This window comes from Cottoperca gobio, chromosome 9 (assembly GCF_900634415.1).
Source record: "Cottoperca gobio chromosome 9, fCotGob3.1, whole genome shotgun sequence".
NCBI lineage: Eukaryota > Metazoa > Chordata > Actinopteri > Perciformes > Bovichtidae > Cottoperca > Cottoperca gobio.
Window position 1 is genome coordinate 6743463 of NC_041363.1, and position 27737 is coordinate 6771199.

General features: G+C 43.3%; 3 protein-coding genes across 5 annotated transcripts in view; 1 reads left to right on the forward strand and 2 right to left on the reverse strand.

Moving 5' to 3' along the window:
- LOC115013475 (dual specificity protein phosphatase 18-like) overlaps positions 1-1119 on the forward strand; it is a 1468-nt gene extending 349 nt beyond the window's left edge. The window contains exon 1 of the mRNA XM_029439814.1: positions 1-1119. This exon is cut by the window's left edge and continues 349 nt beyond it. Coding sequence (XP_029295674.1) covers positions 1-324 — 324 coding nt within the window. The 3' untranslated portion in view covers positions 325-1119.
- A 139-nt stretch (positions 1120-1258) lies between these two features.
- Positions 1259-4905, reverse strand: tgoln2 (trans-golgi network protein 2). The gene is made up of 4 exons (XM_029439813.1): positions 4713-4905; positions 2959-3599; positions 2536-2619; positions 1259-2435 (listed from the first exon to the last, which is right to left on the reverse strand). The coding sequence occupies exons 1-4, from the start codon at positions 4765-4767 to the stop codon at positions 2430-2432; spliced, it is 786 nt and encodes a 261-aa protein (XP_029295673.1). The 5' UTR covers positions 4768-4905; the 3' UTR covers positions 1259-2429.
- Positions 4906-8000: 3095 nt separating this feature from the next.
- The window catches only part of tcf7l1b (transcription factor 7 like 1b), a 31943-nt gene continuing 12206 nt past the window's right edge, over positions 8001-27737 (reverse strand). The window contains exons 4-13 of one of the 3 annotated variants that reach the window (XM_029439869.1): positions 20743-20826; positions 13611-13746; positions 13124-13226; positions 12658-12741; positions 10370-10507; positions 10084-10246; positions 9844-9951; positions 9587-9638; positions 9321-9349; positions 8870-8981 (exon numbers count right to left, since the gene is read on the reverse strand). In XM_029439869.1, the coding sequence (XP_029295729.1) occupies positions 9330-9349; positions 9587-9638; positions 9844-9951; positions 10084-10246; positions 10370-10507; positions 12658-12741; positions 13124-13226; positions 13611-13746; positions 20743-20826 (888 nt within the window). In that variant the 3' untranslated portion in view covers positions 8870-8981; positions 9321-9329. Of the gene's footprint in view, positions 8982-9320; positions 9350-9586; positions 9639-9843; positions 9952-10083; positions 10247-10369; positions 10508-12657; positions 12742-13123; positions 13227-13610; positions 13747-20742; positions 20827-27737 lie in introns of all 3 variants that reach the window. The other 2 variants (XM_029439867.1, XM_029439868.1) reach the window with 2 other exon arrangements.

The window sequence follows — 27737 nt, forward strand, 5'->3', positions numbered from 1 at the left end:
TTTGACGAGGTGGCGGATAAAATACAGGTGACTGCAGAGCACGGTGGCTGCACATTGGTGCACTGCAACGCCGGTGTGAGCCGCTCCGCCTCCCTGTGCATCGCCTACCTGATGAAGCACCGCGGTGACACTCTGCTGGAGGCCCACAGCTGGGTGAGGACCTGTCGACCCGTGGTGAGGCCGAATAATGGCTTCTGGAAACAGCTCATCCGCTATGAGATGGAGCTTCGTGGGTGCACCTCTGTCCGAATGGTCTGCTCCTCCATGGGAGAGGTACCAGACATTTATGAAGAGGAGGCCAGAAACATGATGCCAATGAGATGAAACCACTGCGCTGCTTTGTTGGGACATTACTTAACACTAAAAGAATGTATGGGCATTAATATTCTGTATTGTGTGTTGCATATACAATGAAACTGCGGTTTAGTCCTACATAAAGGCTTAATGTACTCGCTGATAAGTTATTATGGGCTCCAATACATTCCGAAGGAAAATGTTGTACTATTTACTCCTTTAGTTATCTGACAGCTACTAGTTTATGATAAAGATTATACATAAAAATGACAAAAGAAGCAGTGTTTCAGAGTAAAACTATCCAATATTTAACAAAAAAAGAATTTGAGTTGTTTATTCTTATTTTCGTTTTAACTGAGGACCCCTTAGATTTATTTTGTGACCCTTTGGAGGTGTCCTGACCCCTAGGTTGGGAACCCCTGGACTAAACTACCTCAGCTATAACAGTAAAATTATACTTTAGCGTTGTTGCATTAGTATAAAATAGTATTATCTATAAAAATAAATATGAATTTCCTATATAGATCAGCCACGGTTGCCATTCAGAAATCCGACTCATTTGAGGCTTGATAGTACAAAAAGCGTTTATTTTAGAATCAATACTCATCTCAATTGGTTCAGCAGACACACACGTGTGCAATGAAACACTTAAATGACAACAAGATGTTTTTATTTTTTTATATGGACAGCAACTCTTAACACAAACTGTAATAAATATCTAATAATTCAGCTAATATGTAAATAAATAAAAAAAAACATGCTAGTTTCATGCTAACTGCTAGACTGTATCAGATAATGACTCAATGACGCTTTTAAACTAATTCTGGTGCATATTTCACGGATGAAAGGAGCAAATAAATTATAAAAGCTGCGTGTTTTTTGCAGATGTAACAATAAAAAAATTAAATATATATTTTGGGACATAATATGGATTTTGATTCTTCCAAGAAACATTAAGGTTACATTTATTTTCCTTTTTTTTTTTTTACAATGTTAATTTAGGAAACAGGCACAAAACAAGAATCACAGTAAATTCATTCACAATTTGGCACAAGTCATCTCTGAAAGTAAACACGTCTACTCTAGAGGAACGATTGTATCTAATGCCTTAGTGGTCAACCTATCCCCCGTCAAAACTATAAATCTCTATACAATAAGTCACAACATTTCAGTCTAGAGTTTCATGCAAAGCAACAAGTGTTCCAAGTTAGAGATCATCAAGAAAGGAAGTCAGAGAGCGCAACTTCCAGACATTTTAAGTCACACCTCAGGTGACTTTACACACCCAACACCCAGACAGCAGTTTAAGACATTCAGTTTTATGTCAGGTTTAACATTTTGGGGAATATGCTCGTTCCAAGCGTTAGATGAGAACAGTGTTAATTAGAGAGCTTTAAAAGCTACTGGAAAGTGGACTTTGGTTTCCAGTCATTATGCTAGGCTAAGCTCACCGGCAGCTGGCTTTAGCCTTAGTGTTATATTTACCGGAAATATCTGAGAGTGGTATTGATCTTCTCATCTAACTCTCAGCAAGAAAGCAACTCACCGCATCACCCAATATGTACTTAAAGCACAGACGTTATATCTTAAAGCCTTGGGGCAGTTAAAGTGGGTGAGCACTTTGACAGCATCTCGTTTGGAAAATAAAAGGTTACATTCATCTCAAACTCTCGATATATTTTATCCAACATACATTTCACCTCAAAGAGATTATACACATACAGTATTTTACAAATATTTAGATGGCTTATTTAGTGCACATTGCAATCAATAACGTACTGTGCAGACACGTCTGGAATCCAAACGGCTCATATTTTCCTCTGCTACTTAAATATCCTGAGTCCGAACCTTAGTCGGGTCAAATTACAAGATTGCCTTAAAAGTAGAATAATGACACAAGTGCAAATACAGCATGCTTATTTTACCTTCACTGCATTTCACTAATTCCCTCAATAAGGCAACAGTGTCATCTGCATAGTCACACGATAAGCATCTATAGGTATAAAATAGAAAAGGTCTATTTAACACAAGGTGAAGTCAAATATCTAACACCAGTATCCATACACCCTCTTCTTACACACACCCGCAGTGTAGTCAGCAGCTCGAGGCAATGGCTTCAAGAGGAGGACTGAAAATTACATCTGGAAGAAAATGGAGAGAATTCAAGTCACAAAGATATTTAATGATACAGGGGGGGGGGGGGGGGGGGGGGGGGTCGATTTCTATACATCAAGAACTTACATGCTGTTCCAGCTTCTGGTACTCTGTGGATTTAGGTCGACGTGTGGATCTGTATTTCTTTCCTTCCAAGAGAAAGGCAAATATCTGCAGAGGGGGAAAATATATTGTAAGTTTTAAACTGACTTACAAAACAAAGAAGGATATAATTAAACTAAAGAGTAATCTAAAATATCAAACTATTCCTTTAGGATTGTTCCTCTCAGTTGTCATGTGCTGATGTATCTGTCCTCCCCGAGTTAAACCATGACTCACTTATTCCATTGCATTTAGTGGAGACTTGACTGAATATGAAAACACATTACTGGGTTTCAAAGTAAATCAATTTCTGTCTTCATTCATTGCAACAAGAAAGCACACACACCAAAAGGGTTGACACACACACACACACACACACACACCAAAAGGGTTGACACACACACGTACCTTGCGCTTGTTGTGGTAAGCGATGTAAAGCACTGCCACCATCACAGCTGTGGAGACAAGGTAGGCAAAGAAATGACTGCTTTCCGTCTCATCCCTTACACCAGAAGGGTCGATCTGGGGTTCTTTATTTTTGGCTGCCGTTTGATCGTTATTGGCATCCTCTAATTGGGGGTTATTCTCGGTTGCGTTCACTGACTGCGTTTCCTTTTGCTCACTGCCTTCTGGCTTGTTGTTCTTGGTGTTATCTACATCTGACTTCTCCTTGGTGACCCCCGCTTCTGGCTTTGCAGGTTCAACTACACTTTTTTTTTCTTCTTCTTCTTTCTCTCCTACGCCGGGTCTCACTGGGGTCGTAGTCACATCTTTGGCTTCATCAGTTTTCTTCTTTTTGTCTTCTCCGTTTTTATTTGTAAGGCTATCCTGACTTTGGGTTTTTGCTGGCTCATGCCCAATGTTTTCCGATCGGTTTGTTTTCTGTTCTTGTTCTCCCTTGTCAGTTTCATTCCCCTTAGTAACCGCTATGTTTTGGGTTTTGTTAACTGCACTGGATGCTGCTGTTTGGTTGTCATTGCCATTTGGCTTCTCTAGTTTGCTTTCCTGCTTAGGGAGTGAAAGCGTTGGGGAGTTTTGCACTGTAGTACCTGGAAATAAGCATAAAATAAAAGTAGAGTTTTAAGCAGAAGAACACAGTGCATGGTGACAATAACAGAACAGTCAGATAACACAATGCTGTCTAATAATAAATGCTGTGCATGCTGCCATTGTCAATCTTTGAATTCTGCATTGACGACCGAGATGCATCTGCTTGCCTTCCCCAAATACTTTCCATCCCCTGCAAACTTTTGAATCTTAGTTTCCACGACTTGTCTGTTCTGTCCCACCTTGTTAGTAACGTTCTATGTCTTCCTCTTTTCAGCCTCACAAGCCTGATTAAATAAGCTGAGAAGATTTCATTAGATGATTAGATTATATGACGCAAAGAGCATAAAGAAAGAAGGCCAGAGGAAGCAGCCTCCGCGCACTGGAAAATGAAATATGAGAACTAGTTTGGTGTACAGGCTGAAAAAGATCAAATGACGATAACATTCATCATAATTTCCTGAAGTGATTCCTCAAACTATTTAAGAGCGATACATTTTATTTTGTTTATTCAAACAAATTCCTAAATGGCATTTAAAAACAATACCTGAGGCCAGGTGGGGTTTTTAGGATTGCAGTAGTACAGGTTGTCTGGGTGTGTATTTAAACTGCTTCATGTAATCTGCTGTATGCACTTCATGTGGCGGAACGGTCAATAGAACTGTGCGCGTGCGTGCGTGCGTGCGTGTGGGTGTGTGTAACCGACACAGACTATCATTTACATTGACACAATGATCAGTGTGTGTGTGTGTGTCCTTTGTGTAACGTGATATCTGGTTTTGTGTATGTAGTTTGGCGACAGAAACTAAAATGTAACCAAATAAATTGTTCCACTTAACATGTTTGTAGTCAATATTTTTAATTTAATTTAAAACAAAACCTATTAATACACAAATGTAGAGTCTACTAACAGCTGAGACATTTATTCAGCAGACACTGACCTCTGTGATAAACTCATTTCCTCTCAGTTTAAACAAGTGCTACTTTGTAATATAGCAACAGCGACAACTAGCTTAATTGGCTAGGAGGGATTAAAGAGGAAGAACATATTTATAATGTATTTGAAATGGCTTTAGGAAGGAGAATAAATAGCCAAACGAGAAAAAAAAACTCACCTCTGACCAAGCAGAAACACAGAATTATTGTGTGTACCAGGAAAGCCGTCCTCATCGTGTCTGCAAAACAATTTAAAACCCAAACTGGATAAATGTAATCTGTCTTCGTTGAGCTCACGGCTTGAATCCGCGTTGACAAATGCAGGTCGACAGGTTGGAGGTTTTGACAAGTCCTGTTCCTGCTTCCGTGTACAAACAAGCCTGTTCTTCTTCTGCAGAGGAAAACACAGCAGTGTGGTGTACTGCCCCCTAGAGGCTGAGAGCTGACATTACAGGGCTTGTGTTTTCCACGCCAGGGACGTGTCGCGTGCTGGTTCAGTCAAGGAGAGTAAGAATGAAGTCAAATTAAACTTCCTCGTGCTCTATTCTTTTAGTTACCATATTGCAGCTGTCTTAGACAACAACTTTCTTGGCATGCATTCATTCAGGCTATCTGTTTGCTTCATGCATTACACCTTCAGATACAGATGCCACTGTACGTGACGCTGACATCCTCCTATTGTACTTACACCCCCTGGTGCTCAGCTGACCTGATCTTGTAAAGACAAAGAGAGAACTAATGAAGAATTGAATGTTAAATCTATTATAATTATTGTCTAACGCTGCACCAAAGGAGTGGAGGACATTGGTGTATTTACTGCCACCTCCAGGTTAGGTGCTGACATGGTTTATTTTACTCCACATGAGTTGCTGCTGTCAGTATTTGACCTTATCAGCAGATGGCAGTATTGATATGCAGTGCAGTTGGGGGGGAAAAACCCGGCAAAAGCACATCATGACAACAGATTACTTCATGTGCATGTACTGTGGGGGGTTTGCAAAAACTCTCAACCCATTGTTTAATCATATAATAACTTTTAAGCTTTCTTCTACAGAGTAAGTCAAAATAATTAACATTAAGTAACTACACTTTCCAGATGATATATAATATGTAACAATATCAATTGAAGGTGTGCTTTAGAGATGAGATAATCATCAACATGTTAATTGGAGGTGTTTTACATCTCAGCTGGGCGTGGAGGACCTGTGGGTTCTTGTAATGAATATGTCTTAATTGTGGCAGGCTGTTTGACATTTGAAAAGTCCGATGATCCCTCTCATTCTTGACACCCACTTGCATTTCCATCTTTAAGGTCAAATGGGTATGAATAATACATTAAGGAGGTTCTTAAACTCACAGCCAGCTATATCTATCTTCACAAAGGCACCAGCTGAGTGTTGCTAAGCTCAGTGAATGTTACAGAAACAATCAATTAATATCACTTTGGGAAACCACATGTGAAGCAAACCAAGCATCCTGTTATTATTGGGAATATAAGGTCACGAGTCAATGGAAGATATAGGACCAGCCTTTTGTGATGAGTGTTATATAGTCTACTTGTTAATCTGAAGGACACAATAATGTGAATTTATCAAGGTCAGCCCGTTTTCTTTTTTATTGTGTGCTTTTAGACTAAACGGCGCTGTCGGCTGTGTGTTTCTGTGGCTTTTTCATTTTAAGTGTTGCAATTTCTTTTCTGGATTGTATTAAATGACAGTTCTCTCTGTGCAATATTACTACGTATGTGAAGTATCAAAGGGTTAACCTGGAATAAATTCAAGATCAAAGGAAGGCCCAAAAAAGAACCTTGGCAAGAGATTGGAAGAATTTAATGAGCAAAAATTAACATGTATTAAATCTGACCTCGTGCTTACATGGCAGATGTTGAGCGGAGCAGCAACCAGATACATTATTAGAGATAAACAGTGGCGTGTTACATTTTGAGTTGAGCATGGGAACTGCCTATGCTTTCACAATCCTACGCGCTCATCATGTGTTATGTATTACATTTCATCGATCCAATCATGTTGTAATAATCCTGTTTTAATAGACTTCAATATGATAAAACTCATAGAATATAAAAAAGAAATAAGCAGGAACAGACAGGGGAATGTATTTAATAGTGCAACAGCCGAGTATCTCCAGCACATTTGAAATCATTCACTTGGGGGCTGAGTTTCATAATAAGGCTACTGTCTTAGGAGAGTTGAACATTGCGCTGGATGTATAGCCTTGAGGAGACAGATTTGCTGGCTGTTTTGACAACTCATTACCTGTAATTTCACTGACGGATTGGTGAAGCGGCTCAGAGGAGGCAGCCGTGGCACCAGAGACTGTGTGGTTTGTGTCTGGAATGATGTAAGATAGAACGGCAAATAAGCAAAGATTTATTATGGCTAATGATTGCTTAAAACAGAGCTGGGGAGACGTGACAGTTTGGTGCCTTCGACCGGGTGGGAGGGATTGGGGGCTTGAAACAGAAACACATCCTTAGTCCACCTGTCTGCAGATTCAGACGCGTGTTAGAAAGAGAGGTGATTTTGTCTTTCACACACAACTTACAGTGAATTGATGATAAATAACAACTGCTCGTTAAACCTGAGTGAAATCCTATATGTGAATCTATTAACCCAGACTGCTGTGCTGGTCCAGTGTGTCTCATGGTGATAGGAAATGCATCTTTATCGGTAAAATGCACATCCTAAATGTTCCAATCAGCTCTGTTGAAAAGTAACATACCCCAGTTCTGTAGAGCTCCCTGTGGGTCTTAGTTAAGCTTCCAAATATGAAGATGGGGAAAGGGGGGGAGGGGGATCGGTGGGCTCGTCCAGGCCAGTCCCCCCCCCCCGCCCCCTACTCCGACATAATTGGTCCATCCCTGGCACTACTCCTCATCTCCAAAGCCACCAAAAACTGTAACCTACCTTGTGTATTTTTCCCTAATTGAAATGCCTAATGAGGTCCCCAGGGCTCCATCCCATTACCTCTGAGTTAATTAAAGTCTAAGCAGTGTGCCAAACGGTGAATAAAGATGCAGTAAAAGTGCAAGAGGAACAGGGAACGCGAGCAGGGTTCGGTGGGCTGGGATGGAGCTGACCTGCTTTTTTGTCATTGTTGTGGGACGTGATATTCCAAGAAGGAGCAGATGTCTATTATTTTTTTTATTTGTATTTATTTTGGGCTTCAAATTGTGTTACCCTGGTTCAGGCACTTATTTTCCAGTGTGGTTAGCCTAATTCTGCTTTATTAAACATTAAGCTCGCTGCCACCATCAGAACTAAAGCAGAAACACAGGACTAAAAAGAAAGGCAGGTGTGTTATGGATTTGTATTCAATGTAATAAAGTTATACTGCTCATTAAATGTACATTTGTAACTCCTACGAAAGGCAGTTATCGACTTGTTATGCACCGTGGTCACTAGTATGGGAATATTAATCCAAACCACATCACCTTGTTAAAGAAACCTCTCTTTATTAAACGACAGAAACATGGGGGCTGATAGACGTGAAAAGACAAAGAGAGACATTTCTTTTAAAAAACCATTTCAAATGTTTATTTAACATGTCAAAGAAGGGGCACACACTCGTGAATTGAAAAGGGGCTGCAATTATTGGCCAGTACTATGACTTAAACTCAATACTAACATTAATCAGATTTTGGCTAAAAAGAAAACATGTTTTTTGTTTCTTTTTTGTTTTTATAAAGAAACTTTATGTACATTGGTTCTTTTATATAAGAGGTTCATTGGATAAATGCATCAAAAAGAAACCAGTTCTGCAGTAAACTTTACAAAAAAATACATTTTGTTTTCATTGAGAGATGTAGAAAAGGAGACAGTCAAATATTGACCAATAACATTTCTTCCTTTTCATTATTTAGAAAAAAAGCTGTTCTAAGAACTATTTTAAAGAAAAGCAATATACAGCACAATAAATGGGAGAAAAATGGACTTTGCGGATTCATTGAGTCGGTTTTGTAACCAAAGAGAGGGGCTGCGACTGGAACAGGGCGTGATGGGAGTGAAGGGCCGCCTGATGGAACGGGGAAGGGGGGGAGAGCATGGAGTGGTGCAGGGAGGTGAAGGGGATTGGCCGGCTGAGGATAGGTGTGGACGAATGGCTACCTGAAGAACCAATTGGGATGGAGAGGTGGGTGTGGGAGGAGGAGGAGGAGGAGGAGGAGGAGGAAGAAGAAGATGTGGATCCAGAAGCCTTCCCAGCTAGGGAGTGGTGGTGGTGGTGGTGCATGCGTCCCTCCGGTTTGGTGGTGAGCGATAGCGGCTGTGCCTGCTCGGAGTGAGTGGCGGCAGGAGCGGCCGGGGAGGCCAGCGCCGCGGAGGGAGTGGCCGGCGAGTCCAGCATGCTGCCGTGGGACGACGCCGGGCTGTCGCACATCTTCTCCGAGGGCAGGTACTGCACGCACTGCTTCTTGCTTCTAATCGAGAAGTCTGAGGGGAGGGGGGGGGGGACGGGGACAAAGGAGAAGTGAGAAAGCTTAATTATGGATCTGCTGCTGGCTTCAAATCTGGCTCATGTCCCTCAATGCTGCCGGTGACAGAAGTGAACGAGAGATCATCCAAACAGTGAAGACGACGGCAGTGAAAGTTGTGAAACACGTTCAAAATCAAATTGAAAACACACCGCGACAGGGAGAGTGCGACAGGATGTTAAACATATTCAGATGGTGTGCATTTATTATGCAAAGAAAGAACACGACACACGACATTAACACGTGCACTGAGTTGTGGAAAGCGCTCTTGTTTTGGTTGCACAAACAGCAGACATACCTGCCACTATTAGCACTGAACCTCATAAGCTGCTTGTCAAAGTATAGAAGCAGGGAAAGAAGTTAGTAAGTGTTAGTGAAGAAAGGAATCCATGCAGAAAAGGTAGACACAAATAATAGAATCAGGATGCAGGTGTCGCAAGGTCGCACTTTAGCTTTTCAAGAAAGAAAAAAAAAAGCCCTCGCTGTTAAGTTTCTACAGTTATTTATTCAAGCTTGTGAAGACAAAATCCAAATAAAGGCGGTCAGGAGGAAAAGGCCCCTTACCTTCTGGTTTCGAATCGGGTTTATTGTCTCTCTTCCTCTTTTTCCGCTTTCCCTGCGCGGATAAAACAACGCTGTTAAAAAACTGTTTTTCATAGTGAAAGCAAACCACCTCCGAGACGATTTATAAGAACATTCATTTTATCACCATAAATAACTGATATAGTCATATTTGAGTGAGTCTGGTGAGACAGACATCCTAGATTCTAACTTCCTCTACTCATAAATATAAGAGCAGATCATGGAAACATGCTACTCACATAGTTATCTCGAGCTGACCACCCTGGATACAGCTGGGAGTGCAGTTGCCTCTCTTTTCTGGCCAGCTCGTAGTATTTGGCTTGTTCCTCTCTTGACAGGGAATGCCACTGTGGAAGAAGACAGAAGATATCAAAGGACTGTTAAAAACAAACACACACACACACACACACACACACACACACACACACACACACACACAGTTATAACCTCACATGCACATCTGTCTCTGTGCTACTTACCCGTCTTCCAAGGATCTGGTTGATGGCAGCGCTCTCTTTCAGAGTGCACTCTGCCACTACTTTGGCTCTCATTTCCTTCATATACAGCATGAACGCATTCAGAGGTTTCTTGATATGAGGCCTCTTGTCCTCTTCTTTCTTGGGAGCCACGGGAGATTTCCTGCTAATACGAAACATAGAAAATATGCTGTTAATAAAGCGTGAATGGGCTGAGAGGAGCCGGTGAATTGTTTTGAAAACAAGGGGAAACGAAAGCAGCATTTGGATACAGTTAAAAGGTTCTTACGCATGCATCGAGGGGCTCATGTCGCAGGGCTCCTGTTTGATACCCGGGGAGACGATGGCGGGATGGGGAATGCCGGTCTGGTGGAGGCCGTGCGGAGGCGGAGATACCATGTGAGGGGAGAAACGGCTGGACACCAAGCTGTGAGGGCAACAAGAGGCAACATTTTAACAGTCGGATTGAAATACGACTAACCTCCGTTAGCCTGACGAGAGAAAAGGTTCCGCTAACTTGGCACATAACCGCCCTGCCTTACCCTGAAACTCGCTGTGCCTACGCCGTCCGTCTAGACTAAATTCATGCACACAATGAGGTACATGCTCGCTTTTTTGTTCAAATAAAAGACTTCTTCAAAAGCCCCTTTATTCAGGAATGGCTGGAGAAAAGTGGAGTGTGTTGTTACCATGGCGACGGCATGGCGGTGACACCTGAAACCACTTTCCTTACCACGTTCCAGAGAGCGCTCTGACAACCGCTCACACAGAACACCTTTACAAAAGTGTTTCTCTTTATTTCCAATTGTTAATACAATGGAGCATTGTAATGAACTAAGTTCCACATCCCTCTTATCGCACACTCTAGTTAACGTTAGGTAAGAAAATGCCTCCATTTTTAATTCTTTTAACGCGGCACACGTGCTGTCATGGGAGACAAAGCACAGTATGGCCTTGTGCTCGCAGTCCAGACGCATCAGCTTTAGCTGGCGGTGCACTCGGCGTGGACTCACCCTTTTCTAACTGTCTCTAACGTCAGACAACATCGGAGTCCAGGTTGCAAATGCTCCCAGAAAAAGATAGTTCAAAGCTTGTTTTGGCTCCTCATTCAATATTTAATATCTGACTGAAGATAAAAATCTAACCCTAAAGTAAAAAATGAAATAGAAATGTGTGTAAACACATGAAGTCTAATAAAAAGATCTGTTATTAAAAACTGATATTTTGCTTTATTTTCCATTTTTTCCTTGAAGCATTTAATTATTCATGCTGTATAAACAAGGAGGTGCCATATCATTCCCTCGTTAATAAACCTATACCGACTAAATCTGTAAACATCCCACTTAGTCCCTGATGAATAACTCCATACTGCTGCAAGTGATGGCTGGCAGTCAAGCTCCACATGTTCAACATAATGCTCCTCCCATTAGCATTCATGGTATGCAGTCTTATTTATGCTACCTACAGTATGTTGCTGCCAAGATTTTATTCTTATTTCAATTTCAACTTCATAATCACAGTTTCATAACACATTAATACAGAATCAAAATGTTTTTTATCCTCTTTAACCACAAACAAGCTGTAGCTTAGTCTGTTTGCATTGCTGACGTTATTGTATTTGTAAACTAATTATGATTTGAACGACGGTAAACTACATTTCATATGCCGCTCTGTACTGTATTATTGTGTATTTGAATTACACACATGTCACATGATATTGAAACGGGCAATAAATTCAGTAAATATCAAAGCTGTCCGACTTTATATTCACGTGATACATTTAAATTAGCAAATAAAATCAATTCTGGTGCAATAATCAACCGCTGACAGTGACAGATGTCATCACTATAAGAGGTTTGCACCAAATCTGACGGATTAAATGGTGTGCAAACGTCCGCGTGAGGTGTGTTGTGATTGTTGTGCGTCCGTGTCAGAGAGGAGCTACACATCCCATTGATCACAGAGACCCTTCTGAATATTTCATCTCGTACCATCACCGGAAGGATTGCTACAAATCTTTCCAATTTTGAAAGAGGGTCAGAGAGTTTAGTCTGATTGGACGTGTAGGTTCAGATGAGCTTTGATTTGTCATTATCGATTCTCAGCTCTTTCATCTCCGCGGTGTGTGTGTGTGTTTGTGTGTGTGTGTGTGTGTGTGTGTGTGTAGTGGCTCAGAGCATTGGCCTGACCACAGAAGTTTAGCTCGGAGAGAAAAGACAGGAGGAGGACTGAATGCCAATAATGCCGTCACACTATTTCAGAAGCCCAACTTGTCTGTGATAGACTAAGACCTCACATCCCTTTTGTATTCCTGACACCGCTGCCTGACCGTGCAGTGAAAAAGTGTGTAATTCAAAATAATATCCATTGCTATGTCCGTAAAAACGTGCTGAACACAGTCTAACAATGCAAACAATGGAAGTTTAAAAGTGCACACCGGCCATTTCTTTTACCTAGCATTGTGAAAAGCTGGCAAAGAAAGCAGCAGAAACGTGATTACAGCATGTCAGAGAAGCAGCAGATATTAGATGTCTCCCTTTGGGAGGGTGGGTGTGTTGCCGAACATGATCCGCTCACCTGGACATGGATGCATTCATTGCTAGCGCTGGATAGGGGTGACGGAATCCCCCCGGAGGGATGGAGTACATGGGCTGGCCCTGCCTGAGAGACAGAGGGAGACAGAGTGAGCGAAAGCTACAGTGTGAGGTGGATCAAACACAGCTGATAGCTAACCCACCAGCACTAATCCTCTACTCATCAACTCAAATCCCCTGCTTGTGGAACAGCACCGTTGCAATTGATTACGAGAGCCGTAGCAAAACCCATAAATGTTCATAAATTCCTCCTGGTGAATTCAAATGTTTGAATGTTTTATTGTTCTGATGTTTCGCACCTGGACTTAGACATTGATTTCAATATAAAATTCTAAAATTGTCGCCCTTTCCCTTCTCGCTACATGACTTCTTTGCTGTGCTGCTGTGATTTGTAACTAAGAACAACATTCATTTGGCTGAGCAGACAGCGGAGAATAAAGTTGACTTACTGCGGCATGAGCCAGCCCAGAGGGTGTGCGATGGAACCAACGGCCCCAGGAGAAAGGGGGTAGTATGGAGAGAGCTCTGACGGGTGAGGTGTCCGAGGAATACCTGCAGGTGCCACAGAGAGAAGAAGGCAGCTTTTAAAAAGGCGGCACATACCTGCTGAGGTGACATGCCATCATACTTTTGATACTCCATCAAAAATCTATCTACCTTCACGGAGTACAGGAGGTGTGGTGGATTTACTTTAGGCAAATAGGGAGCCGCTTTCAAGGTGGGGAAAGAAGTAACAAAATGTCCATAGAAACTTGCTAGGCATGTTCCAAACAGGAAACGTTTCTGTGAATGTCCCAATACTTCGTTTTGAAAAGTGAACACATGAAATGAAGCCTCTGACTAAAGTAAAAGTAAAACTTTTACCATTTGATGTATCACTTTAAGAACTTCAACGTGCAGTGAAGTGAACGAGAGTCCAACCATTGGTGACATTACCTGTCTTTGGGTCGAGGATCTCTGGGGAGAGGTGTGATGGCGGCGTGCCGGGGGAGAAGTGTTCATTGCTGTAGGTGATGAGGGGTGTCAGCGGGTGGACATGGTGGGCGTGCTGCACCACTGGGACTTTATTGGACTGTTGGTGAAGAAAAAAAACGAGAGAAGAACAGACACATAGAAGTTATGAAGAAGTGACCGATGTGCAACAAGCGTCTGACGTAAAACATTCACTACAGAGGGAATTTAATCCATTAAAGCAACTCTGCTTGTGTCGGAAACAACTATCCCAGAGTGTGTACATGACTTCTGTTGCCCAAAGTAATGCATGGTGAAAATAGGCCATCATGTGTGAATGCCCTCTACGGTAAACATCACATCAGTCTGAGCGTGTGACCAACCCTGTGATGCAATCTGGACCGGCACCAAGGAACACTAAAAAGTCCTGCAGACACATGCCAAGACCATTACGGTCATTTAGCCGAGGAGAGAACTGTTTGTTCAGTCCAACATGAAAAAACAACAGTGCCACCGAGTCCAAAAGTCACAACGACGAGCCACAAACAAACACAATCAGGCTAAGGTAAGCATAAACAAGTGGAGGAATCATCATCCCACTCGGCCTGACAGCAGTCACTTGATGGGAAGAAGCAGACGCCCATGGGTGGATTACACTGCCACGTTATACTGCAGATGACCTGATGTTAGAAAAACATTTGAAGTTCTGTGTAACGTAACATAAGTGGTGAAGAGCAGAAAGTCCAGAGATGGAACTTCCTTTTTTTACACGCGTGTGTGGATCTTTGAGCTATTTCAACAATACAACGGGAGCAGAGATCTCACCGGCGTTACGGCTACGACCAGGATGATGAAGACAATAATAATAACCAGCGTCTCTACTTTCATTAGGCAGCACGCAGCCTCGCAGTCATTTCCCCTGGCTGCCGGGCTGAATAGAGCACTTGTTGGCTCAACTTGTCACATGGGAGGGTCAAGGGGTGGAGGGGGGAGAGGGGGGAGAAAGGAGTCTTGTTCCTCCAGGCTAACCTTTCTTCAATATCCCTCCCCACCCCCTTCTCAACCTCTCGTCTCTCTCCAACGTGGTCTGCTAGGGAACAAGGTTTGCATTGAGACTTCTGTACACTCTCTTGCTTCACGCTGCTTAGAATTGTTCCAAATCTTTGCTTTTTTTTCTGCCACTTTGCTTTTTTTTTTATATATATAAAGGAAGGTCCAACCTTTTCCTCCTTTTAAATCTTTAACAAATTGGCTTCTCCCGGGGTCTAAAGCCCGCTTTGATTCTGGTAAAGCCAGATGGAGTGAGGAAAATATTTACTGGTGTTAAACATGGCTATATTAAGATCCTTTTGCTCAGGACTCTTTTTTTTTTTTTGGTTTCTCCAGACTTAAGAGCATATAAGGTCAATGCATATGATGATGCGCGGAGAACACACTTTCACACAGAACACAGAAAAGGCTTTGATGAAGCTTCATGGCAGGAATTGAGTTGACCTGCTGGGTTGAAATCCCAGGTCCCACATGTCATGTATATTTGAGTTGTGCTTTGTTGTTCTACTTAATGTACAATACGCCTGGATTTTCCCTATATTGTGAGGGCTGTTTGAGACCTCTAGACCTGGGTGCCAACACATTTTGGGAAGCACTTCAGTGAGAATTTGAAATGATGCCTATTAATTATTCATATCCTGGAATACACCAATCGTGTGCTCTACACATATTTCTAAGTTTGAAGGCACTAGTTTCAACTCCGGGCTGCCTTTCAGTTCAGCAGCCTGACAAAATGTGGAGAATATGCAGCTCGCACATATGCAAAACTATTCTGCCCCGTATCATACCTGCACGAGCGCCTCTGTTAGGAATAAAGATGGCTACTTCACCGAGCAAGTTCCTCTCTTTTAAATCAATCAAAATCAGCATCATTTTTTAAAACTCATTTTTATTTATTAAGTTCTCCAGAGCCCCGACAGCATAACATGCGGGTTTGTGAAATAAAAAAAACTAGACTAACGTCTCAATCATGAATTAAACTAAACTAAACGTATCAATGCCTTCTTTCACTGGCTTTATGTGTAGAGGTAATATTCCTCTAGCGTGGGGGCTTCATACGTCTGGTTTCATGATCTACAAGCAAAGTGTAATAAGGAAACCACAAGGAACATGAGCCATGTTTTAAATATAAACAACATCTACCTGATAGGACAGATACAGGGCAACCTGGAACCAGATGGTATCTACATCAGCGGACAGGAACATGCTCTTTACATAGACGTGCTTGTTGCAAACAGGCCTGCAGTGGTGCATACCGCTCAGCTAGCAAGTGAAAACACCCAGAACTGGTCTTAGAGCGGATTGGACATAGGAACAGGAAGGTTTAAAGGGAGGGGGGAAAAAAACACAGCAAAGAGTTGCTGAGCCGTTGCAGAGAAAAGATGTCTGTCTCTTAAGAGGGTTTGAAGCTAAAAAGGCCGAGGTGGCAGTACCTCGCCTGGCTGTCCAACTTGGAACGGCGCTAAGAAAAGCACAGTCCTTGGTCAATGTGGGTGGAGGGGTGGATTTCATTCAAGCAAACATGTTTTTGGATCCTGCACATCTGAATTGAATTACTAGGCAAACAGCCGATGGGGAAGAGAGCTTAGAACAAACTGAATAACCCCGCAGCTTTGTGTGTCTTTATGCTCGGTGATTCTGGGTGGGAGGCTCAGGGGCCTTTCAAAACTCCAGGAGAGACAGGGTGAAAAGAATGCCTGGCATGCTGAGAAATCCAAGCCTTGTTTGTCAACGCCAACAGGAAGCGGACGTGAGAGGGGACCGACCGTGTCGTATGTCTTTAAAATCAACTACTCCAAAACTATGCCATTCATCACAGACAACGTGTGCGTTGCGTCTGGTCATCGCCTCTGGAAGGGTCAACGGAGAAATATTCTAGCTTAGAATAATACAGAGAGTCATATTACTGGAGGGGGATATCAGTAATTCAATAAATTCAGAGAGCTCTTAACAACATCAGCACTGCATATATGGACACAAACATGGACCTAGTGTGGTAATAAATATTTGTAAACTGACAAACATCAATAATATTTTCTGGTAAATCTAATAAACGGCATCGTGCGTAATTTAATGAACTCCTTCTGCACTCCTAAATCTCCTCGCTTTACAGTTTTACTAGAATCAAAGCATTTGGTTCCTTATTGCATTTCTAGAGAGGATCTTGTCTCTGCAGTAGCCCAGCAGGACTGCAGACCTCAGATCAGTATTCAGCACATCCTCCCAAAGCCTTTGATTTCATGATGGATCCCGGTTGTTCACTACCTAATGCAAAACGAGAGACTCTCACCGGACTCCCAGGCAAAGGTCTGTTGAAAGAATATAGGTCGAAAGCAAGTATATGTATCTCTTTGGGAGAAAACCCCCCCCCTCCGGTACATTTTCAGTTAATAACTCTACTTAAAGTGTCACATAGCCGTGAGGGCGGAGATTGCAGCAGACACATGCAGCGAGACAAAAGGCATCTCTGGAATGCAGCTGTTCCAGGCCTCACCACTTCAATTCACTTAAACAATTCTGGGACTAACTAACTTATGACATGCTGACAGGACCGGGTAGCTGCCTTGCCTTGATTATGCTAGAAAGTTAATACAATATTGAGAGAAAGAGGGCTACTCTTGTGTCTCTGTCAAGTGAGGATCAGCCCACATTTGAGCACAGACATCCCTGGTCAGTTCCACCTCATTAGAGAGTCACAGCTCCGTCTAATCCAGAATAACAGTACTAGTCAGTGTAGTCTGTAATGATACAGAGAATAGACATTATGGACAAATTACTGCAAGTGACTGAATGACCTCAGAGAGGGAAGTTCGCATCCTTGACATCATTATCAGCAGAGTGTTAATGACAGTGAATTGGTCCGTTGTGGAAGATGAGTATGAGAAGCACATGATTCAGAAAGTAGCAGCACCTTCTCCTCTCCTCTCCTCTCCTCTCCTCTCCTCTCCTCTCCTCTCCTCTTCTCTTCTCTTCTCCTCTCCTCTCCTCTCCTCTCCTCTTCTCCTCTCCTCTCCTCTCCTCTCCTCTCCTCTCCTCTCCTCTTCCCTCCTCTCCTCTCCTCTCCTCTCCTCTCCTCTCCTCTCTCTTCTCCTCTCCTCTCCTCTCCTCTCCTCTCCTCTCCTCTCCGGCCCAGCTCGGGCCACTACTGATGGGCTGACATGTTCCCCATACTGCATCACCTGGCCCTGCAGCTCCTTTGATGTATTATTCATGAAGAGGCAGCCCTCTGAACACAGGGGTCTATATGGGGGTTTTGGGGTGCTGAACGTATGTGTGTGTGTGTGTGTGTGTGTGTGTATGCATGGTGGGGTACGTTCACAGAAAAACCTTGTTCCCTTCTTCCCAGTCCTCCCACACCACCATTACTACCAAAAGCAATACCAACTGAATGCTAAACAAACCTGTCTGTTGAATAATTGAGGATCTCAGGCCAGAGCAGGCTCCGATTAGCATACGGGCCTTATGGACCCAATCTGCACAGTGACAGGATGGTCTTTCCCTGGACTTCAGCATCCACACAACGCTCCGATTTCTATTTAACATCTTCTTATCTCGGTCCGAATTTCCAGAATGAGTAGATTTGACAAAGCAATTTCCGTTCGCCAAAAGCAATGACAATGATCTCTGTAAACAAATGTAGCAACGATAGAGATGATCCACGAAACAATAATGTAAATATCAACATTGTCTTCATGCGGAGGGTCATCAGCGGATGATTTATTCATCTCCAGAGGGTCGACTGAGCAGACCTCTCGACTAAAAGCCTTATCAGTCCACTAACATTACGCATATTTGACATGCATATAAGATGTGCTTACAATCTTGACAGATATTCCAAACCATGCCCGTCCATCAGAAGAGCAAAACAACGATGTCAGATTCATCACGTGTTTGCAGAATGACTGCAGGAGTACAGGTCTGCTTCAGGAGTCCCTGCTGGTGTCTCCTCTCTCTGGCTCCTCTTGGCCCTGGGCAGTAATCCCTGGCCCCCCGTGTGTGCCCATCCGCTCCCCCTGCTCTCATTAGTGCAGTGTTGGGGCCTGGGGAGCCTGCAGGCCTGGGGAGCCAGCCTGCTGCTCCCCTCCCACTTTCCCTCTCTCTCCTCGGCTGGAGTAATGAGCACATAATCAGCCTGGCTCCCTGTCAGCAGCAGCACACCAGAGGGGCATGTGGGCTCCTGGCCCAGAGTGGGGGGTAAGGCCACAGCGGGGTGTTTCACTCTCTATCCTCTGTGCCCAGGGTACACTGAACCTGGTATTAGAGCTTCCCATCACAAATCAAATGACCCCACAGTCACAGGTCACCAGATCAAGTGACTTCCTCTTTTGGTTCACAAACTGAAAGCCGTTACACTTTCAATGAACTTCCCTAGCTGTTATACTCCTTTAACATTAAAGTGTTACAAGTTATCTCATATTCTTTTTCTGCCAGCTTACGTGTTTCTTTTGAGACGTTTGATCTGTGTGATTTAATTGCAATAGAAATGGTAAAATACTCATAATAAATAGCATTAAAGTGTTGACTTTAAGTTAAAACCACGATACAAAGAAGCCTATATCCAAGCTAACAACAATGTAGAACGTGCAATTGTTTTTATAAGTTCCTATGTGTGGATATAAAATCATTTTAATTGCATGGGGCTAAAGAACAATGGTTACAAGCTCGAGGAAAGTACATATTTCTGCAAACAAAAGTGAAGGCTACTTATTATTCCAACAATGCGAGTAACATTTCTGCCAGAAAACAGTTGGACCCCTAACATTCTCAGTCTTCTACAATGTTTCTTTCTGTATGGACCTTTTTTTTTGGTTTAATGACATTCAAAGAGATGAAGGCCAAACATAAAAAGAAAAGCAAAGAAGAGCACAAACAAAGAGCCACATGAAACGTAGCAGCAACCACTAAAGGACAGAAGAAACAATACGAGCAGGGAACTACACCTCTGTCAAAGCGCTTTCATTTCCTTTAAATTCAACTGCTTTCATCGCACTCATTGTTTTGACTTGTTCTCTTAATTCCGTCTCCCTACATTGTGGCTTCACCAGATTTCATATTTGTACACGTTGTCTAAACTAACTGGAATGATGTCGCTGCAACCAAACGTCACGCAGTAGCTGCTGTGTGCCCGCGGCAAAATCAGCAGGGTCACTGAGGGGTAAGCATTTATTCTAATAAAATATATTTAATTGCTTTCTATTGAGACTGAAGTCAGCCCTGGATTCCCATGAGCAAACGTCCCTTTCATAACAATTTCCCATTGACTGGCTCAATGAGGACTTTGTCATGTGCATCACTGCGATTATGGGATCCAGCGAATCAACCACAAACTCAGCAAATGCGCCTAACCAGGATACGTAAGGCTGCTGAATCACAGCGGCTGTATTTACCGAAGTGCAGCGTCCTTTCGCTCCACGCACGGGTTAGCGTGAATTCCCGAGCCAGAAAACGCCCTTATACATACAAGCAGGTGAGATGCCAGATAGATGGTCATGTTATCTAATGTTTTCGATCCCGAACACACGTCCCTCAGCGAAGCCACAAACCAAACAGGTCTGGTGAGGCGCCGCATTGTCTAACCAGAGTGAGACACCGTGATGACTAGTTCACACCTGTGTGGGAAAGTTCAAGAATGGCAAGGAGGTTCGAACTTGAGAGATTTATGGTGGAGACGGGTTATTGTGGTAAAGACAGGCAGACTGTGCAGCAGTTTGTCTGCGGGTGCTGTAGGGGAAACTGTACACGGATGGATGGGAAGCAGTTGATTTATTATAACTTCGTTACTGTGAATAACCACATTATAGTTATATAGATTGATTAAAGCGTTTATATGATTCGCAGTAAACTGATTCCCCCAACAAGTTGATATAATTTGTTCGATAATTAGGTTAATGTTCCGTAGGATGTAGCCCGAAGGAAACATTTTATTAAGAGCTGCAGAATGATGAGAAGGGAGAATGTTGGGAAACTCCTGGTGCTTTGCTTTTCCTCTGGTTTACCCACAATCATATCTGGGCCTTATCTTGTCATCGTCTTTCTTTTTGTTTTGAGCGTGAGTGTATCTACTTACTAAATGCCCCGGTGTTGGAGAACGGGAATCTTTTAGTCCTGCTGAGCCGGGGACGTCCAAAATAGGCCATTTCATCTGCAGGTACTGCGGGCGACAGAGAAGGAGCAGAATTATGCAACAGAACCCGACACACAGCAAGGAAATAACACAAAGAGTCATAACAGCATCAAATATAGAAGATTTAACTAAATACATTAGCGTGCGAAAGTGATATGAATGATGTCGAGCCGGCAGAGATCTCCAGCAGACACCTGTACCAGACCCACATCGCTGCTGGAGTCAGACAGTGAGTTCTGGCACGGGGGAGAGTAGGGAGAGCGATGTGAACACAACGGACTGGTGGAGGACTGTGAAATTGCCGTTTGTCAAGGAAAAACAAGAGGCCAGCTGTGGGCGCCCATCGCCGAGCGGGTGGGAAAAGACAGCTGGAAGGAAGCCCCCCATTTACAGAGCAGCAAAGAGGTGCGGACTCGACGCTAACTCCATCGGTTCGGCCTTTTGACCCCAGACGTAGTCCCTCGTCCTTTCAGTATCACTATTTTTCACACATGTATCAAAGTTATCATAAAGGCGTGTGTGAGTGTTTGCTATTCCCTCTTCTTGTCTCACACGTCCCAAAGATTTCCACCACCATATTTCCCGCTGCCCATCCCTTCGCCGCTCTGCCACAGACTAAGAGCTGTGTGTACGCGAGGAGAGGTTTTTTGTGATTTACTACTTCATACAACAAGCTGAGCATTTCTTTTTTTCCCCTCGTCCTCCAGCAATGGAGATAGCATGAAGCCAGAGCTCCAAACGCACGGCTCAACCATCTGGTTTATGAATCAGTTTAAATACCGGACACAGCAGCTTGTCATGCATGTGGATTTTCTCTCTGGTACAATTTCAAATTAATTAAAAGGGTTTTATATTTTAGGTTATGTTTTGCTCACTCAGGTCCATGTAGTGCAGAGACATACTCATATTTCATTATTTAGGATGCCTTTTTTGGCATGGGAGCATATTATGGGTTATAAATTCTGTCTGTAAGTGGTGATTACACAATCTCCCCCATGCATCCTCTGTTATTAATCTACAATGTATACTGTCATTTGTATTTACATAGCATTGCACTCGTGAATTCCTATGCACAAACAGTTTGACTTCCACCCATAGCAAACATGTGATGAGTGGAAAAGAGGAGAAATAGTACGTGACAACAGCAGTTAGAGAATATATGAGAGGCTTTGTCTGCGTGCTGCAGGATAAATGATGACAAACAAGCAAACTGGAGTCGTGCATTCAGGTTCTGATTTTTTAAAACTTCATTCATCACTCAGGGTTTGTAAGGAGGAAGGAAGCTTGGATGGCTGTGGGTTAAAAATGGAAAAGACATTATAGCAGGGAGGGGAGGGGGGGGGGGGAAAGGGAGAGGAGGGAGAGAAAAAAAACATTTTCAGGAATGAGTTTGTCGGAGCAGGCAGAGGGTATTGTTTCCTGACAGCTGGGGTCCAACAGAGCGCCGAGGCAGGGGGAAGGGGACCCTTTTTTTTTTTCCCTTCGAAATGGGGGGAAATTCTAGGAGTTGACATCAGCCCTCTTCATTTTCACTACACTGCTCAAGGCTGAATCGTAGGTTCCAACTAATGGGCCCGAGCCCATACAACTGTCAGGAGGCAGTTGCTTTTAGAGGCTGCTAGCTCCCTATTGAAAGTTTACTCTGCTGTGCGCATGGCGCCTAATGAATGCTGCTCTCCGGAGAGAAAATCCAAAACAATGCAGTTTTCTCTGTCTAATCTATGTCAATCATGAGTCCTTCCACAAATGAAACGAGCGCTATTGTGAGCGTTTGGTCTTGCCCGGCCGTGCCCACCCCGGCTCTCCCACCCAATCCATCCCTTATTTGACAGCTTCTGCCAGGACTGAGGAACATGCCCCCAGGCACTTTTTTTCTCCGAGCGCCTACTTTCCTCTTAATTGCCAGCGTGCCCCTATGGAGCAACTGTTCACACACTCCCTGAAACATCCAGTCAGGTAATGCCAGTCGCACACTGTCACATTAGCTCCAGTGCAGACTACAGCAGCACACAACTCACTAACTCATGAGAGGGAGGGTGTTTGGGTTTATGACTTTGTTTCAGGAAACAAAAGGTGAGGAATTGTGAGCCATGCTGTTTGGCTAAAACTTTCTCGGTGTTACAGTGAAGAAAAAAAAGAACACAATTCGGGAAGCGTAAGAAGAAAAGTTCGGAAAGCGGAATAAGAGCCAGCTCTAAAAATGGACACTTCAAATAGTTATGGCATGTCTTAAGTGATATTAAATGTTAGTAGAAGATCGAAACAGGGGCTACATTAATATCAATTTAACTGCAAGATATTTAGTGACGCTTTACACATGCCCTTATTTTATTAGAAACAAATACAGACATATGGTCGGGGCCCATAGCAATGCCTGTTTCAGCATGGGAGCTGGAAGCTCGAGTAAATAGACTCGGACGGACTACTGAAAGAAAAATGTATCTAAAGTGAAGTTTAGCTGATCCATTTTCATAGCTCTCTAATTGTCTTCCAGCCTTCCCCGCTGCCTCCAACACTCAGAATAGACATCAGTAGAATGTGCTACTTCTACAGGACCCAGATGCGACAAAGGTGGCAGTGATGCCACTGAAATTTTCCAAAAAGCTACACTGGAGCCCTTTGGTTTTTTGAACAGAGAGAATGCAACATATGCTCTGGGGCATGTGGCCTGCCAGAGCTGGGTTCTAATTGTTACATCGCTCTCACAGAGCGAAGGAAAACACAGCCAAGAGTCTTTGTCATCTCTGAAGTGTGTGGTGCCATACTGCAGGCCAACATCAGAGCATGGAGAAGAGACAGATGTCTGGACATTTGCTGTCAAACTAAGTCAGACCCTGTGCCAAAGACAGAAAAAAAATCTCAAACTTTGCTAGCTACTGTCTGCCGACTTCAGGGCTGCACTGAGAAGACATAATGAGTGTCAAAAAGTAAAGTCAAAAATAAGGTTGAATTATATTTCTAAGTCTATAGAAATGTGCAAAAGTACAATTGTGTAAAACAGCAGATAATATGTGCAATAACTAACTGAAACACATCGTGTTCTTGCATCTTATGCTGAATTGCATTAGCTCAATAAATTAAGAGCAAACAATTGTGACAAAGTCAAACAACAAATAAAAGAGTAAATAAGTATAAAGCGGCAGCTTAGACGCTTGTGAAATGGCTTCGCCTAACTTGTGTTGAATAGTGGAGCAGCAGGAATGCCTCCATGGATCGCTCCAGCAGATAATGTCAATCACCTACTGTGTGGAGAACCCCTCCCCATTGTTTTCTTTTACCCCCCAACAGAAAACAAATGGGCCGCACAGCTTGCTGTTTGGCTGAGGTGTTAATTACCGTACCCTGCCCATATGAACAGCAACTCCAGACAATGGACCTGTCAGGCCCCCTACACAACAGTCCCTCCCTGGTTTGCTCTGCTGATATCACCTGCTCATGCGGGGCCATTGACACCTCAACTTGATCTATGCATGAAACACAATTAAAGCTTTTGCAACAAAGACAATGTGATAAGTAGCCCCCGCCTTGTCTCAGAGTTTGCATTAAGGCTCATTGTTTACCAACATTACAGGCAATTACAGTGACAATTCTTAAGCAAACCTCGGCAGCCATTGTGCTAATTAGTGTGTAATTGATGGGGAAACGACAAGCAGCTCAGCTGGTCAGACCCACAATGCACTACTGGGCCACTGCAAAATTTTCTGAATGGGGACCATGTCCTATTATCCGGTCCACTATGAAGTAAGTAGATTAGTCAGGGAGGAAGTTATTAATTAAATCTATCTTAAAGGAAAGTACAAAGAGAAAGAAACAACTTATAATTTGTAACAGGTGGAGTAACCAAACAGACATTTCTGATCCTGGCATTTTACTTGTGGAGAGGCGCTTCATCTAACTGTATTCAGATGCTGCTTAAAATGCACATCAGGCCCCCGTAAAAACAGAAGAACCACATTTGTCCATTTTTTCGGCTCGCCACTTATTACACATGCAGCCGAGTCTCTTTACATTATATTACCGTGAGAAGCCTGCAGTGGAGATAGCATTCTGCTAATGGCTACCACATTTGAAGTGTCCATTAGCCCTTAGAGGAATGAAGTTAAGTGACTATGACAGGGGCACTCCCTCAGTTTGCCGGGCCTCTATTGTGACCCGGTTGGTCGTCCTGCACTCTTATTCACAGCCAGTAAAAAAAACTGGGTCAAAGGTCAGACATCCAGAGTGCCGTGGTTTCTATGGCAACGTGGCCTATTAAGGCCAGGCTCATTGGCCTCTTAACATGCTCTTGTACACAAAAGAACTATTAGTGCAAAGAGGGAGAGGAGAGGGAAGAGGGGAGGCAGCGCAAGGGAGGTCCTAACGACACAGCGACAAGGTTTTTCCAAGATTTCCAAGATGGTTACACTCTGGGCCTGCGTCTCCATCCACCTCTGTACGTGCCATATTTAGAATTACAGTGGCTCTAAGAGGGAGCTGTATGTGTGAGTAGTGTATTAGAAAAAGCAGAAAAGCATACCTGTGCTGCATATAAAGTGTTTAAGTCCACATTTAGAGCAAATAATTAAACTAAATTAAATAAGCAAAGTTAATGAGCACTGGTGTCACATGACTTCCTTATGCATCTTCTGTGCAAGGCCACGCTGGGCAGCAAACTGGGTTTATTTGAAAAGTCCTGGGAGTGAATTTACTGCTGTTTCAGTAATAAAACAGCATTAAAAGAATACAAGGCCACGATAAACCCCCCCTAAAGAGCTTCTTTAACATTCTGCCCCAGTGACTGAGCTGCGACTTCAGCGGGAGTTTGCATTTTTGCAACTCAAGCAATAATTAGTATTTTCTTTTTTTTTTGGTTCTTCCTTTTGCATGCCATGATCCTGAGTTATTGCTTCCTCTATATCCACAGCTTTAGAGCTCACACGAGTCTTTAAATGAAGCCGCCATTGTTCTTACTCTGTCTCATTGACAATCTGGTACTCAGGAGGAGGTTAAACTTAGGAGGGAGTAATTCTGTTACAGAGCAACAACTGCAGGTCATATAAAACTCACTGCATAATTAGACACACAAGAAAATAATTATGCATCTGGTAAGAGCGAGGCCATCTCATAAAGCGGAGAGGAGGGTGCGAGGCTCTTCAAGTCAATTACGTGCAGTCAGTTATGTGGTTTCCCGTACCTGGGAGATCTGCTTTCAATTGTCACAGAATGCTCCGCTGAATGTCAGTGTGATCTGATGTCAAGACAGGGTACACCTCAAATGTCATAGACACCGTCCTCTTCCGTGTCCTGTGGCATTGTTTGTCCAGTCGCACAGGAACACAACTTTTTATTGTTTGGGGAGTAGCCTCGTTTCATTGAAATTCACAGCCGTAAACGTCTGTATAATTAACTCCAGAACACGAGGTGGTTACCAGTGGTTGGCTCGATGTTTACAGTAAAGCTCGACTTAGAAATCAAACGTGTGTGTGTGTGTGTGTGAGTGAGTGAGTGGAGGTGTGTGTGTCCAAGTCTATGCCAATGACACACAAGTGAGACCTGAATTTTTCATTTATGACCAAACACAAATTGACTGGAGACAGCATGGGTTACCAATATAATACAGCGTTTCCTGCCAAGGCATTTAGGAGGCAATAATCCAGCATGCACCCCTCGCACCGAACAGGGCAAATACCACAGCGCAGTAATCACTCCAAACTCTCGGAAAGACATAAAAATAATCTTTTTCTCTTCTTTTTCCAGAACCTGCAGATAAATATTTACCACCACTGAGAAAATACATTTGAGTATTTCTGCTAAAAGTGTGTCTAAAAAGTTGTTTTTTTTGTGTGACAGGGCACAGTGGGTGATTGTTCCTTTTTTTTTGAAGAGCTAGCTGACAGTGGCAGGAGAGGCACTAAGGCATCTTGAAGGGAAAAAGTCCATTTTGTAAGACTGAGGTGGGCATAAGTGGGTGTAGTGCAGAAGGCAAGAGGGAGAAAAAAGGGCCTAAATTAAACACATTTGTTTCTGCTCTCACATACCACAAGTCTTATGAAAACAGAGGGCTGATTGTGTTCGCTCTGCAAGTCCACCCCCCTCCTCTCTCTCTTCACCACCACCCAACACCACCACCCAGTTCCTAACCCCCACCCCTGAGCAGCGGCAGCCCCTCCCCCCCCCCCCCCCCCCCCCCCCCCCACACACACACACAGCTGCCTGCAGATGCCTCCTGTGTTTGCTCTCCGAGTGCAGGCGCAATACTCCAGGCCCCACAGACTCCTGGGCCCTGCCTCATCTCACTTTTTACTATCTGACATCCCTATCACCCCACGGCTAACTCCACTCACTCCACTCTCTGTCTCCTCTCTGCATCCCCCCCCCCCCCCCGCAGCTCTGTCTTACTCAAACACGCAGACACATCCACATGCCACAGGTATGCCTCGACACCCGGCCCCGTCGCAGGGAAACAGAGACTGACTGTGAGAATTTAAAACGTCATTCCTGTACAGTTTTCAAGGAATAGGAGAAACAATTTGTTTCTGCATGTCAGAAAAAAAGAAATATGTTTTTGTTTTGATTCATTCAAATGGGCTAGAAGCCAAATTGGCCATTTTCCCATTTCTAACAGAAAAACTACAACAACAAATCCTAAAATCTAAATAATCCTTTTGGGGGCTGAAAATAATCTCATTTGACGTATAATGCTTGGATCTAATTGAACAAGAAAACATTTTTTAAAGTAGTTTCAAACTTCCACAGTGTGCCACAAAGTGCACAAGTTACTACCATGACATTCCCCAGGATTAGTTATGCGTATTGTCAGCAGACTGCAGGGAGGTCTGGAACGTCGCCAAACCTTTTTTCTACATTAAAACATTTTTAAAAGTCATTCCGCTGCAATCTACCGGCTTCATTTTCATCACACTGAGCGTCGTGATAGTGAATGCTAAATCGTGATCTAG